General features: G+C 35.0%; 1 protein-coding gene across 2 annotated transcripts; it reads right to left on the minus strand.

Moving 5' to 3' along the window:
* Positions 1 to 658: 658 nt before the first annotated feature.
* LOC143737941 (protein Tob1-like) lies at positions 659 to 5408 on the minus strand. Of its 2 annotated transcripts, none has more exons than XM_077229745.1 (2): positions 5188 to 5408; positions 659 to 2738 (listed from the first exon to the last, which is right to left on the minus strand). In XM_077229745.1, exon 2 carries the CDS (start codon positions 2627 to 2629, stop codon positions 1670 to 1672), a length of 960 nt encoding a protein of 319 aa, XP_077085860.1. In that variant the 5' UTR covers positions 2630 to 2738; positions 5188 to 5408; the 3' UTR covers positions 659 to 1669. The 2 variants fall into 2 exon arrangements, with proteins under 2 accessions (XP_077085860.1, XP_077085861.1); XM_077229746.1 differs by having other exon boundaries at positions 659 to 2766; positions 5188 to 5385.
* Between the last annotated feature and the right edge of the window lie 9926 nt (positions 5409 to 15334).

The following is a 15334-nucleotide window of genomic DNA, read 5'->3' on the forward strand; positions in this document are numbered from 1 at the left end:
AAGCTTAATTGTTGCGTCCACAACAGCAATAATAAGCCTCTCACAGCGAGAGGTGAAACGCAGTGCAATAAGAGGGAAAACAAGTGATTTGTTTTCAACCTTTACCACGTTTGGGACACGGCTCGAAAATCATACGCCGTTCAGAGAGGTTCATTTTAGTTATGACATAGATGCAGGAATTAATGAGACCGTGAATCAGCAAAAGTGATTATTAATCTTTTAAAGGTCACTTGCACCGCACCTCACTGAATGTACACACACATTCATGCACTGCAATGTTTGGAATTTGCTAAATGTATAGAAACTAAAAGTCAGCTGGGCAGGTTTTCATTGTGTCCAAAAGAAAGATTCTGCAAGACAGCATTTTTGGCTCATTATTGGGACCAGGCCACGTTTATTACAGCAGCATTAAAGAATAAGGAAGAAGGTTGTTTCAGAAATACGAAGTTCTTCCTCACTAGAAGCCATTTTGTGCTTCAGATTTGGCAAACAATTTGAATTTGAATCATTTTCTCACCTGTGAAAGTCTTGGCGTGTTGAATCGTGTCAAATTAGTGAGGTCACTAACGAAGATTTGATTGGAGGTCACCGTAAAATATCACTCAAGTTGAGACATTCATGAAGAATTGATGGAAAAAATAAAAGACGACAGGAAGTATTCTTGCCTAAATTGTCTTTTATTGAAAAAGGCCAGGGTGCAAATGTCAAATAAAAAAAGAAAAACAAAAATAAGACAAGCATATTTCAAGCATTTTAATACAAACTTAATATAAACTATTTCAGTCCCTCTTGACATGTAAGACACTGACTCAAAATACTTTGTTATACCATATTTTATCAAGTATTGCACAATGTAGGTACAAAATTAATATATACGATTACATTGTCCATAATATAGCAAAAATCTGTTTAACTCTTAACAGAAAATACAACTCTTTTTGTTTCAAAAAAGCAAATATTCCTACACTGAAATTCCAACACTAAGGAATATTCTGTACACAATCTTCAGAATTTTTGATCTATTTTTTTTTTAAAGATGAATTTCTTTAACAATTTAAAAAAAGAAAGACAAAAAACAAAATATATTATAACATAAAGCTTCTGCAGCCATCACAGATCACTGGAGTAGTAAAAAGATATAAATGCAATACCATGTTGTAGAAACAATATATATACTCTGATATTTTACAAACTCTGTACTCAATTAAATTATACAATTAGAAAAAAGACCACGTAACCCCAGATATATATATGCATTAGTGCCAATTTCTTAAAAATCAGCCAAGTCTTACCAACTTTTAAAATACTGTAAGAGGCCAGAACTTGAACTTCTGTGTTTTGTTTTTTTTGTACCAATGTTTTAAAGTATTTTTTTTCCAAAAGGTAGTAAAAAAATCTTTTTTTGCTTTATTGGCAAAAAAGGAAAAGAAAACATTGACGCGTGTTGACCAAGCTGTGTGTGTGTGTGTGTGTGTGTGTGTAACAAGCTTTTCAGTACAAACTCAAGGGGGCATAAAAAGAGATTAGGAAGAAATAATAAAATAAAATAAAAAACAAAACACCCTTGGGCTCATGCGCTTATCAGTGACTAATGATAGGGATCTTCGATTTCCACATCCACAGTTGTGCGTCTTTGCCTTACGTTTTCCTTTTGCCAACAATCCTTCCATTAGTTAGCCATGACTGGCTGGAATTGCTGGTTTGAATACTGCATGTTTCCGAGACTGAAGCTCAAGCCGTCCATGAGAGACTTGTCGTTGATGTTCCCGTACGCGGAGAACACGTCGAAGGCATTGCCGTACGGTTGAGGGCTAATGGCATTCTCGCTCGGGAAGCTCCCTTGTCCTTGAAGGTTTGGGAACACGAACTCCTTAGCGTTAGGAGACAACGCTGATGCTTTTTGCTGCGAACTTCCAATGCCGAATCCATAGAGCGAATGCATGGAGTTGGAAATGGCTTTTTGCTTGATTAGGTTGTTGACGTTCAGGCCTAGATTGGTGGGAGAGTTGCGGGAAACTTTTCCACCGTTACGCCCACCGTTCTTCATCTTAGTGGAGCCAAACTTGGTGGCGGCGAAGGACGCGGTGGTGAAAGTTAAAGGCTGATTTGATCGTGGCATGAAAGACGGGCTAACGGAGGCCGATTGGCCGAACGGTGGCGGTGATGGCGAACTCGACTCTGAGGACACGCCCACTGGATCAGTGATTGGCATGAAGACCTGAGCCTCCGGGTTAAAACTGTTTCTGATTTCTTTGTCCAACTCGGAGCCGTTTTCGCCGTTATCGTCCACGTATAGCACCTTAACCGCTCCCTTCTCGCCAATCTGATAGGAAACCTCGAAAGGGTCGATCCAAACGCTGAGATCCTGAGGCAAGTTATTCCGAACGTCTCCGATGTCCAACCCGCTTTCTTTGGCTGCTTCCTCAACGACCGGATCTACTTTCTCTCCCACATGTATACACCTGAACCCGGATCCTTTATATGGCTTATCTGGGTACCAATGTCCTTCGTACTTCTTCTTCAACTGCCTCTCCAACTCTTCGCCGAATATGTTGACTCGTCGTCGTGGGAGTTTGTTGTACAGGTACGAAATTATGAAGTTCAGCGCTACTTGGATTTCAAGCTGCATAGCTGTTCGTATGTGCCGTCTTTATAGTCGAGTGCTGTAAAAACCTCCAAGGCAGTAGCGATCGGTGCTGGCGGACGAGGAAACGCTTGTTGATCCACTGGAAAATCTCCTTGAAGGGGAAAGAGAGGCAAGGTGAGCTGTGAAGAGTAATAAACCATGAGCTATTCAATCACAGGCTACGTTTACACAACTGAGACGTTCATTAAAGGCCACAAATGCATTTCATAAAATCACAGAGACACAAGTAAAGAGGTTAAAAGCGATAAAATCGGCTTAAATTTGCTTAATCCGTTGCGTTTTGCATATCATAGGCCTGGGGTTTTTAAGTGGGGGCCGCAAAGGAGTGCTGGGAGTTTAGAGAAAAACATGCAAATAAGTTTGATTAAAGGGTTAATTCACCCAAAAATGGAAATGATCCTGTATTTTTACTTGCCTCAAGCCCTCCTAAGTGTTTATGACATTGGCTGAAAGAAGAAACACAATCAGAGTTATAATTGAAAAATATCCTGGCTCTTCCAAGCATTATAATGGGAGTGAATGGTACCTGAGATTTTGAAGCCCAAAAAAAAGCAGTAACAGTAATCCATACGACGCCAGGGGTTAATAAAGGTCTTCTGAAGCAAAGCCATGTTTTTGTAAAATAAATATACATATTTATAACTTTATAAACTATTATCACTGGGTGTAACAGCCGTACGGGAGTCTAGCTCACGGCGGAAGAGTGACCTTTGACCCGACACATGACCTCTGACCCGACGCATGACGAATTGATGAATGCAGAAACACAGAGGATAGAGCAAAACAAAACATTGGTCATGAATTAGAAGTCTAAAAGGAGAATTTTTGTGGGTGGAAATGTGGGTGGAGCTTGAGTTTGTTTTTTGAACCGCAAGAGGTCGTCGACTCTCACCTGAGCTTACGTTAGGCCTTACGCCTTCATGCTACATCATGTGTCAGGTCAGAGGTCATGTGTCGGGTCAGAGGTCGCTCTTCTGCCAGAACTAGACTCACATACAGCCATTACCGGAGGCCAGTGACTATCGTTCATAAAGTTATAAATATGTACATTTCATACAAAAACATGGTTTTACTTCAGAAGGCCTTTATTGTTGTGTGGATTACTGTTATGATGGATGGATGTGCTTTTTTGAGCTTCAAAATCTCAGGTACCATTCAATCCCATTATAATGCTTAGAAGAGTCAGGATGTTTTTTAATATAACTCCGTGTTTGGCTGAAAGCAGAAAGTAGTATACACCTAGGACGACTTGAGGGCAAGTCAATTATGGGATAGTTCACACAAAAATGAAAAATTAACTCTTTAAATAAGAAAATTTATTAAATATAACTTTTTAAATAAGCAGTGCAGTAGTAGGAAAAAAATATTCCCATTTATTTGGGATTTTTTCACAGTATAAATGATATCTATCTATCTATGGGTCCCTCGAGGATGATCACGTTGGTGGGTCTGTGGCATCTAAAGGATTGAAACCCACTGTTCAAGAGAGATTACATAACACGGATTATCTTCCCTACTTTATTCCGTCAACTGTTGCGTAAAAACGCCTTTATGTGAATATAGGGCGTTTGAACACAATGCGACACATTGCGCAACAGATCGGCGATCGGATTTCCCAAAGATCGCGACCAATAGCGTGTCGCCCTGCTCGGGGTGTGTATCCCTGGGCGAATTAGTAAGCTATTGTACACATACAATTATAAAGGCAGGCTTACATTCGATAATACAAGCAGGAGTTTTGATATTCGGTGGTTAATACACGAATCAAGGAAAACATGCGTAAAATAGTGCGTTTTTCTCGCGTATGGGGGTCGTAATTCCGACTAAAACAGACGTCGGTTATTGCGTTGCAAACGAGCGTTGGATTCAAATGAGACACAGCCATGATTATTAAATACATATGGATGGGAATATTCTGGAAGCCGTGTTGAAATGACTGTAAAACCGTAAACAGATCAGCTCAATCGATTTGTATCAGCCAAGCGTCTAACAAAATAAATGACGAATCAAAATGTGGATTTCAATGAACTTTGACACTGTAGATGTTTTGGGATTCATGACACAAACAGACGACAGCGTGAACACATTCACATGATCGCAGGCTAGATTAAACGAATCCATGATAATAATAAAAAAGCAACCGTTTTATCAAACACATCCAAGGTCTCAATTCAAGCAGACAACCAACATCTGAATTAATCGGTTTCTTAAAGCGACAACGCACTCAAATAAATATTATACCTGCTTTCCAAACGACATGCGTTCTTTTCCTGGAGCACAAAACGATGATTTTAGGGACTGACAGCCTCGACCATTGACTTACAATGCATTTTCTTTCCATACCATTCAAGTGAATGGACGTAAGTTAACCAAGGCTGTCATTCTGCCTAACGCCTCCTTTTGTGTTCCACCGAGGTTTAAACAACATTATTTTTAAGTTAAACTACAGCTTTAAGCAGTGACATTGACATACAACGATATATATTTATTAACCCTCAGCAAACGACACATTACGAATGTTCAATGCCAAAAATACTTACATTAAACGACCGTGTTTTTCTCTCAGGGTTGGGCTTCCGCTTCAGTTATCGAAAAGATTATTCCAGTTAGGTTGCATTAATTGGATTACTTGTTTGTTCTTCAGGTAATTATGTTATTATTATTTATTTTGGAGTCTGTCGTCAAGCAATCCGACTCCCCACTGCCTGGGAGTTTTTACAACTCTGCCCTTTAAACTCCTGACTGGATCTCCTTTATAGCGCTCCTCCGCCACGGACAGGTTGGGGGCGGTGATGCGGTTTTCAGAGGTCAAACCCCCAGCGAAGCTTACGATTGGATGACCGCGCCTTCGTCATATATTTGTCTCTGAATTCTCCGCGCTGATTGGCTTTCCTCTAACGTCAATAATCAAAGGGACCCGCCCCTCGACCAATGAACGAAAAATACATACACGGCTGGCTTTTCTAGTCATGTTTTAAGTGTTTTCCTCCAAGTGTTTTCCTCCCACACGTAGGAGATATAAACAGAATAATACTGCATGCTTTATTATGTTAATTTGATTTACCGAGACAACTCATAACAGAGTGCTGTTAACAGCCTATCGTTAAAACAGTCTCTCTGCAGCTTTCGTTGACATGATCATGAAGTCAGATTAAAGGTTCTGAACAATGAATCTCGTTAATAATTTCAGACATATTAAGCAGATAAGAAGGTGTAAATAAATAAATAGGCTACATTAAGAGCAAAGCACTAGCACAGACACAGAGCGGAGTGACACTGGTCATTTGTCGACTGAGGTGTAATCTTTCACGTGTTTTGCGTGAAAAAAAATACTCAGATGCTATTGGCTGGCCGTGCTTTCGTCATCATCAATGCAAATACACTAATTATTTCAGTATGTGCAGAGTGTATAACAAAACATAACGTAGGTTTACTAGTAATTCAGTCAATCAAAAGGACTTTAGCTACTATATATATATATATATATATATATATATATATATATATGTGTGTGTGTGTGTGTGTGTGTTATTTATAATGTAATGTAACTCCACATACCCAAATATTATGGATTTAAAATGTACTTTTTAGAGAAAAAAAGAGTAAGATTTTTTTCTCCTTCCTTAGCCTTTTTTCATAATGTTATTTAATATGTTATATGGTCTATATTTTTTGTTAAAGTAATAAACTCAGTATAGCCTACTCATTTCTGAGGTTATACCTTGTTGTGACATTTTAAGTTATGCAATATGCACAATACATTGCTTTTGAAGAACATATGACGATGAGTGCATGTGACTAAATAAACATGCAAGTTATTTATTAATACAAAAAGTCAAAATATAATTGCCTGATAACCGTGTAAATCAAAACCCAGTTATTCATCTGTGCTGCATATATTGTAACGTGATGCAGCCGTGTAGTGTTGCTTTTTCAATAGTATCAGGAATAGTATGTTGATCTCATATTTCATTGGTCGAGTAAGACAAGCTCCCATACGTGAGGGGTTTAAGGTTTAAGGTTTTTGTCGTCGTCATGAATTATTATAAGCTGTGCACACAATAAGCTTATACCATATGGACGAGGATTGGCAATGTTAAAGCAGAGGGATATTTTATTGGATCTTTAAATATTTAGCTTATGACATTTGGGAAGTGATTCTAGACTCACAATACAGTGAGATTATTCTGTTTTATAAGCAAGTTCCGCTCTGGAAGTAAAGGTAGTCCCATATACTGTTTGTCTAAGCAACATTTTCTTATTGGCCTGATTACAGTGAGAGGAACATGCTAATGACTGCAGATTTCTAAACTGGGTAGTCAGGATAAGCTAATTTGCTTAGCAGGGATATTGTGAGCGTTCAAAGTTCAGAGAAAGGCAGAGAGGGAGGAGAAACGACAGACTCAGCCAATCACCTGCTTATTACAACCTTCGTGGATAATAGATAATAGTGACTGCTTATACCTAAATGTGACCTGACGGCCTTTCTCTACGGTTTTTGTGGAATTAAAAACAATGTCACTTCAGATCCCAAACATTGTCATTTGAACTCTATGTGAGGCAATTTGTATCATTTAAGTTATCCAACATCAATATTTTGTTTCAGTGTAGTATGGAAGCTTGTTTCCGCCATTAAATAAATGAATAATAATAATAATTGCGACTTTTTTTCTCACAATTGTGAGATATAAAGTCACAATTGTGAGAAATAGTCGCAATTGCGAGAAAAAAAGTCAGAATTGCTTGAAAAAAGTTAGAATTGTGAGATATAAAGTCAGAATTGTGAGATACAGTCAGAATTGCGAGATATTCAGTAAGAATTGTGAGATATAAGGTCAGAATTGCGAGATATAAAGTAAGAATTGTGAGATATAAGGTCAAAATTGCGAGATATAAAGTAAGAATTGTGAGATATTAAGTCAGAATTGTGAGATATAAAGTCAGAATTGTGAGATACAAAGTCAGAATTACGATATATAAAGTCAGAATTGCGAGATATAAAGTCAGAATTATGAGATATTAAGTCAGAATTGTGAGATATAAAGTCAGAATTGTGAGATACAAAGTCAGAATTGCGAGATATAAAGTCAGAATTGCGAGATATAAAGTCAAAATTGTGAGATATAAAGACAGAATTGCGAGATATAAAGTCAGAATTGTGAGATATAAAGTCGCAATTGCGCGAAATAAAGTCAGAATTGTGAGATATAAAGTCAAAATTGTGAGATATAAAGACAGAATTGTGAGATATAAAGTCAGAATTGCGAGATATAAAGTCATAATTGCGAGATATAAAGACAGAATTGCGAGATATAAAGTCAGAATTGTGAGATATAAAGTCGCAATTGCGCGAAATAAAGTCCTAATTGCGAGAAAAAAAGTCATAATTGCGAGAAAAAAGTTAGAATTGTGAGATATAAAGTCAGAATTGTGAGATATAAAGTTAGAATTGTGAGATATAAAGTCGCAATTGCGCGAAATAAAGTCCTAATTGCGAGAAAAAAAGTCAGAATTGCGAGAAAAAAGTTAGAATTGTGAGATATAAAGTCAGAATTGTGAGATATAAAGTCAGAATTGTGAGATATAAAGTCGCAATTGCGCGAAATAAAGTCCTAATTGCGAGAAAAAAAGTCAGAATTGCGAGAAAAAAGTTAGAACTGTGAGATATAAAGTCAGAATTGTGAGATATAAAGTCAGAATTGTGAGATATAAAGTTAGAATTGTGAGATATAAAGTTAGAATTGCAAGATATAAAGTCAGAATTGCGAGATGTAAAGTCAGAATTGCGAGATATAAAGTCAGAATTGTGTGATATAAAGTCAGAATTGTGTGATATAAAGTCAGAATTGCGAGATATAAAGTCAGAATTGCGAGATATAAAGTCAGAATTGCGAGATATAAAGTCAGAATTGCGAGATATAAAGTCAGAATTGTGTGATATAATGTCAGAATTGTGAGATATAAAGTCAGAGTTGTGAGATATAAAGTCAGAATTGTGAGATATAAAGTCAGAATTGCGAGATATAAAGTCAGAATTGTGAGATATTAAGTCAGAATTGCGAGATATAAAGTCAGAATTGTGAGATATTAAGTCAGAATTGCGAGATATAAAGTAAGAATTGTGAGATATAAAGTCGGAATTGCGAGATATAAAGTTAGAATTGCGAGATATAAAGTCAGAATTGCGAGATATAAAGTCAGAATTGCGAGATATAAAGTCAGAATTGTGAGATATAAAGTCAGAATTGTGAGATATAAAGTCAGAGTTGTGAGATATAAAGTCAGAATTGCGAGATATAAAGTCAGAATTGTGAGATATAAAGTCAGAATTGTGAGATATTAAGTCAGAATTGTGAGATATAAAGTCAGAATTGCGAGATATAGTTAGAATTGCGAGATATAAAGTTAGAATTGCGAGATATAAATTTAGAATTGCGAGATATAAAGTTAGAATTGTGAGATATAAAGTTAGAATTGTGAGATATAAAGTCAGAATTGCGAGATATAAAGTCAGAATTGCGAGATATAAAGTTAGAATTGCGAGATATAAAGTCAGAATTGCGAGATATAAAGTTAGAATTGCGAGATATAAAGTCAGAATTGCGAGATATAAAGTCAGAATTGCGAGATATAAAGTCAGAATTGTGAGATATAAAGTCAGAATTGTGAGATATAAAGTCAGAGTTGTGAGATATAAAGTCAGAATTGCGAGATATAAAGTCAGAATTGCGAGATATAAAGTCAGAATTGTGAGATATTAAGTCAGAATTGTGAGATATAAAGTCAGAATTGTGAGATATTAAGTCAGAATTGCGAGATATAAAGTTAGAATTGTGAGATATAAAGTCGGAATTGCGAGATATAAAGTTAGAATTGTGAGATATAAAGTCAGAATTGCGAGATATAAAGTCAGAATTGTGAGATATAAAGTCAGAATTGCGTGATATAAAGTAAGAATTGCGAGATATAAAGTTAGAATTGTGAGATATAAAGTTAGAATTCTGAGATATAAAGTCAGAATTGTGAGATATAAAGTCAGAATTGCGTGATATAAAGTCAGAATTGTGAGATATAAAGTCAGAATTGCGAGATATAAAGTCAGAATTGTGAGATATAAAGTCAGAATTGCGTGATATAAAGTAAGAATTGCGAGATATAAAGTTAGAATTGTGAGATATAAAGTCAGAATTGTGAGATATAAAGTCAGAATTGTGAGATATAAAGTCAGAATTGTGAGATATAAAGTCAAAATTGCGAGATATAAAGTCAGAATTGTGAGATATAAAGTCAGAATTGCGTGATATAAAGTAAGAATTGCGAGATATAAAGTTAGAATTGTGAGATATAAACTTAGAATTGTGAGATATGAAGTCAGAATTGTGAGATATAAAGTCAGAATTGCGTGATATAAAGTCAGAATTGCGATATATAAAGTCAGAATTGCGAGATACAAAGTCAGAATTGTGAGATATAAAGTCAGAATTGCGTGATATAAAGTCAGAATTGCGTGATATAAAGTCAGAATTGCGTGATATAAAGTCAGAATTGTGAGATATAGAGTCAGAATTGCGAGATATAAAGTTAGAATTGCGAGATATAAAGTCAGAATTGCGAGATATAAAGTCAGAATTGCGAGATATAAAGTTAGAATTGCGAGATATAAAGTCAGAATTGCGAGATATAAAGTCAGAATTGCGAGATATAAAGTCAGAATTGCGAGATATAAAGTTAGAATTGCGAGATATAAAGTCAGAATTGCGAGATATAAAGTCAGAATTGTGAGATATAAAGTCAGAATTGCGAGATATAAAGTCAGAATTGCGAGATATAAAGTTAGAATTGCGAGATATAAAGTTAGAATTGCGAGATATAAAGTCAGAATTGCGAGATATAAAGTCAGAATTGCGAGATATAAAGTTAGAATTGCGAGATATAAAGTCAAAGTGCAGCTTATTAGAATGTTCTGTCAAAAAAAAATCACATTTTAATTTTTTTTAATGCTTTGCTTGATCGGAATGGGATGAAATTTGGTGACTTCTGTTGTAGTTTCTATGTGAACAAACACAAGAACCATGGACATGATTCAGATGTGTTAATCTGAAATATTGGATTCATTGCAAGTTCCTTAAAAAATAATAATAATACTTTTGATGGAAAAATAGCTCATTAAAAAATGTATAAATATTACATAGTATCATATAATCTCCTCAAAATTCTAAATAATAATCGAAAAATGTTATTGAACAAAAATGTGTTACATTGATTTTCCTGAAGAATGTTTTTTTTTTTTTTTTTGCATTTCAAGGCTTCGTCATATAATGTGACCCAAAAATGAAGGCGCTCAGAGGTTTAATGCTATAAAGCAAAATTCTGTGATGATTTATTCAATGCAAAAATGATGTTCTTCCTCAGTATTTTTTTCTTTTTTCTTGTTTTCCAATACAAATATCTAAAGATTCTTAATTCAGTAGACATTTACTTGAGAAGGTAAATTAGTCTTGTTCTCTAAAATGAAGTGAGTTTGTGCTTAAAATGAGAACAAACATCTGCCAATGTTCTCAGAAAAATATACTTAATTCAAAAGAAAAACAAGATCCTTTTTCTGACCCCATCAGCAGATATTTGCTCTAGTTTTAAGCAAAAACTCTTCATTTTGATCAGAAAACAACTTATTATCTGATATTATTGTGTTTCTCTTGAGTTATGAATGTTGAAATATTTATGCTGGGAAACAGGACAGAAATACAGTGTAAGTGCATGACAATCTTTCTCCTGTGAAACACAAAAGAAGGTATTTTTGAGTTGTTGTTTTTTTGCCCATACAATGAAAGTCAATGGTCACCAAAATTGTTTGGCTACCGAAGATGTTCTTTTCTGTTCCATAGAAGAAAGAAAGTCAGTTTGGAACAACAACAGGACCAAATTTGCATAAATCATTATAGTAGAAACTTTTTTTGGTCTATGACATAAAACCGAAACACCTTGCATAAGTATGATGTAGACACTGTCGCATAGCAACAATAAATATTGAACTCACAATACACTCCTCCCTGATGATGATGTCACGCTCACACACCTTCGTCTGTCTTCACGACACACTCAGTTATTTCAGGAACGGGTGTAAAGAAAGAGCGGCCGTTCTGCATTCCAGCATCAGTCTTTCCATACAGTCGTGTGTGTTTATAACTGCTGTCACTGAATGAGCAAAACACACACGCTTCAGTGAGTGTGTGAGGGTTCAGAGAACATACTAGAGTGGGAATGAAGCATTTCCAGCATTTCCAGACTCACAGTAGGCGGATCAGTACATATATGATGATGATGATGATGATGATAATGATGATGATGATTGGAGAATATTGGGCAGAGCAACACTAGAAAGGCCATATAATGCACACGTTCGTTCAATTAAACTCGCCATTAGATGAAAGTAGGACATTTGTAGAGATCAGATCACATTTAGTTTTTTCTCTTATATACTGTACTCTTGTACTTAGACGTGTATATATACATATATATTGTTAACTGGTTGAGGTTGATTTAGAAAGTAATTAGTAATAATTAATCTAATACATTTTAGAGAGAGTAATAGTACATAATTACACTGTTGAAGATGTAAATGAATTAATATTTATAGAGTAACTTACCCTACACTGTAGGTAATATATATATATATATATATATATATATATATATATATATATATATATATTGATATACTCTGCTCACCAACACTCTAAACAATGCTGGGTTGTTTGGGTCAAATTTGGGTCAAAAAGGGACAAACACAAATGTTGGGTTAAAATTTTAACCCAACTTCAACTTTCACTTTAAACTGTAAATTTTATAATTACATTTTTTACCCAACATTTGGATTTGTCCATATTTGACCCACATTTTGGTTGAAACACCCCAGCATTTTTTAGAGTGAAGGCCGCATTTATTTGATCAAAAATACAGTAAAACAGAGTAAAATTGTGAAATATTATTACAGTTTAAAAAACAGCTGTGATTATATAGTAAAGTGTTATTTATTCAGATGCACTGATATTAAAAGTGTGTTGATACCTATAAGTCAATAATTAGTGTAATTATTATGTTATGTCTGATAACTAATAAACGTCTCTTCTGCTCATCAATTGTTCATTTATTTTGTCAAAAATACAGTAAAAACAGTGAAATACTATTGTAATGTAAAATAACTCTTTTCTATGTGAATATATAATTTATTCCTGTGATCAAAGCTGAATTTTCAGCATCATTACTCCAGTCTTCAGTGTCACATGATCCTTCAGAAATCACCATAATATGATGATTTGATGCTCCATTATTACTGTATAGCTCAGTTATTAATAATGGTTCTCATAACCATGCATATGTATATGTTGTTGTGTTAGGGCAAGATATTTTCAAGGGCTTTATGGTCTAAATAATAATAATAATTGTATTTTTTCTATTTTTATTTGTATGTGCTACGTATATATTAAAATAAAGTTACATTTTTGTGCAAAAAAAAAGCTTCTACACTGGTAAGAAAAGTTCAGGTGTTTTCAAGAGTTCACAGTACAAATTATACCATACTATCTGTGTTGAAACCCCTTTAGATGAGCGACTCTCGGTTTCTGTTTGATAAAGGCTTTATCTAACACTAAAAAAATGCAGGGTTGTTTTAACCCAAATTTGGGTCAAATATGGACTAACCCAGCCATTGGGTTACATTTTTAAATTACATTTATAACCCAATGGTTGGGTTTGTCCATATTTGACCCAAATTTGGGTTAAAACAACCCTGCATTTTTTCGACGGACACATTATAGCCGGTGCAACTGAAGGTCGAGCTTTTCCACATCCCATATTTCCCTGGTTTGTCCTGGTGTGGATGATTCTCTGAGTGATTTCGCTGAGTGTGTCGAATGCACAAATAGCATTGAGTCATCACTAATGTATTATTGTGCTTTTTATAGAGAATAATTGAATGGAAGCTGTTGCATAACCTGTGGCATATGCACAAATACAGCACACCGTCCAATTACTTCTAATAAAGCATTTTTAAAGCATATTGTGAAAACTCTTTATGTCAGATAATAACCAAAAGTTTATGATTCTTAAAGGCTAATCTTCACAAATGAACACAACTTTTATTAATATTGAAGCCTAGATAAAATCAGCCGGTCACATGACTTCAACATCGCCATCACTACATTCTAAAAAATGCTGGGTTGTTTTAACCCAATTTTGGGTCAAATATGGACAAACTCAAACATTGGGTTAAAAATTTAATTTAAAATTAAAGCTGCAAGCAGCATTTAGCGGTGTTCAAGCAGTTAAGGCAGTTAAGCTCAAAAGCATCAAAAGACATTACGTTTTAACTTTTATGTAGCAAGCATTTAACCACTGACATCATAGATGTACAGAAATAGACCTTGTTTTAGCATGATTTACCATGATATACCAAATTTTAGTGTGATCTTTCATGATTTGCCATGTTCTAGTATGATTTAACATGAATCCAGCATGGTTTACCATAGTTTACCATGATATACCAAGTTCTAGTATTATTCACCATGATGTAGCCTGCTCTAGTATGGTTTACCACAATTGAACACATTCTAGAATGATTTAATATGATTCTAGCATGATTTACCATGTTATAGGATGATTTACCATGATATGCCACATTCTAGAATGATTTATGATGGTTTTGAACATTATTATGAACATTATGATCGTAGATGGAAAAGACCATTTGCAGCTAATACAGGCAATTAACCATATCCATGGTTTTGAAGCTTTTTAACAGTTATAGCGCCACCTATGGTCCGATCTCCATGAAACTTTGCATGCTTCTTCACCATGTTATGACACATATGCTCATAAATTTTTGTGAAGTTCTGAGTTTTTATTTATGATTCATAGGCTTTTGACTGTATTTTGCCCCACCCCTTTTCTAAATGACCCTGTTACAGCCTCCCAAATGCAAAATTTAAACTTTTTTTCGATAATTATTGATCTAGAGAGTCCAGAGAATAGGCCTAGACTGGTTTGGTTCCGATCTGGCGAAAAACCAGGGACTAGTTCGCAAAAGTAGGTTTTGGACAAAATTCGACATAACATTTTCAGCACTTCGTGCTTGAACACCTAAAAATGTAACCCAATGGCTGGGTTTGTCCATATTTGACCCAAATTTGGGTTAAAACAACCCAACCCAACTTTATTTAAAATTGTTTTTAAATAAAGACTGAAAGAGTTAAAGCTACATGTATACGTAGCTTTAACTCTTTCAGTCTTTATTTAAAAACATTTTCCCTGAAAGTTTGAGTTAGAATAGTTTGCAAGTGAGATGAGTTTAAATTTAGACACTTGTTAGCAAAAATCGATAAGGGACTGAACAAAACAAGGAGTTTAAATACAAGACGAACCAAATGACTGACAGGTGATAAAAACAAATGAGCAGAGAAACAGGAACTCATGATAAACACAACAGAATATCAAAATAAGAGTCCAAGTCTGGGACAATGTCATAGAATAAAACATGGAAATACCTTGAGTTTGTGTTTATGTTTATCACAGACCTTCTTTCAGGCATTTAACCTGTAAAAAAAAACAAAAAAACATTGATATTCCAGAAGAGTTAAAGTCAGGGTTAAAGTCTCTATTGTGTCGTATATCCGAGTGAAACGCTTCTGG

Source organism: Siphateles boraxobius, unplaced genomic scaffold (genome assembly GCF_051911475.1).
Source record: "Siphateles boraxobius isolate OS27281-9 unplaced genomic scaffold, OSU_SipBor_1 131, whole genome shotgun sequence".
NCBI lineage: Eukaryota > Metazoa > Chordata > Actinopteri > Cypriniformes > Leuciscidae > Siphateles > Siphateles boraxobius.

What these genes read in the sequence shown, in the direction of transcription:
- LOC143737941 (XM_077229745.1), bottom strand. Translation starts at nt 2,629, where the DNA reads ATGCAGCTTGAAATCCAAGTAGCGCTGAACTTCATAATTTCGTACCTG.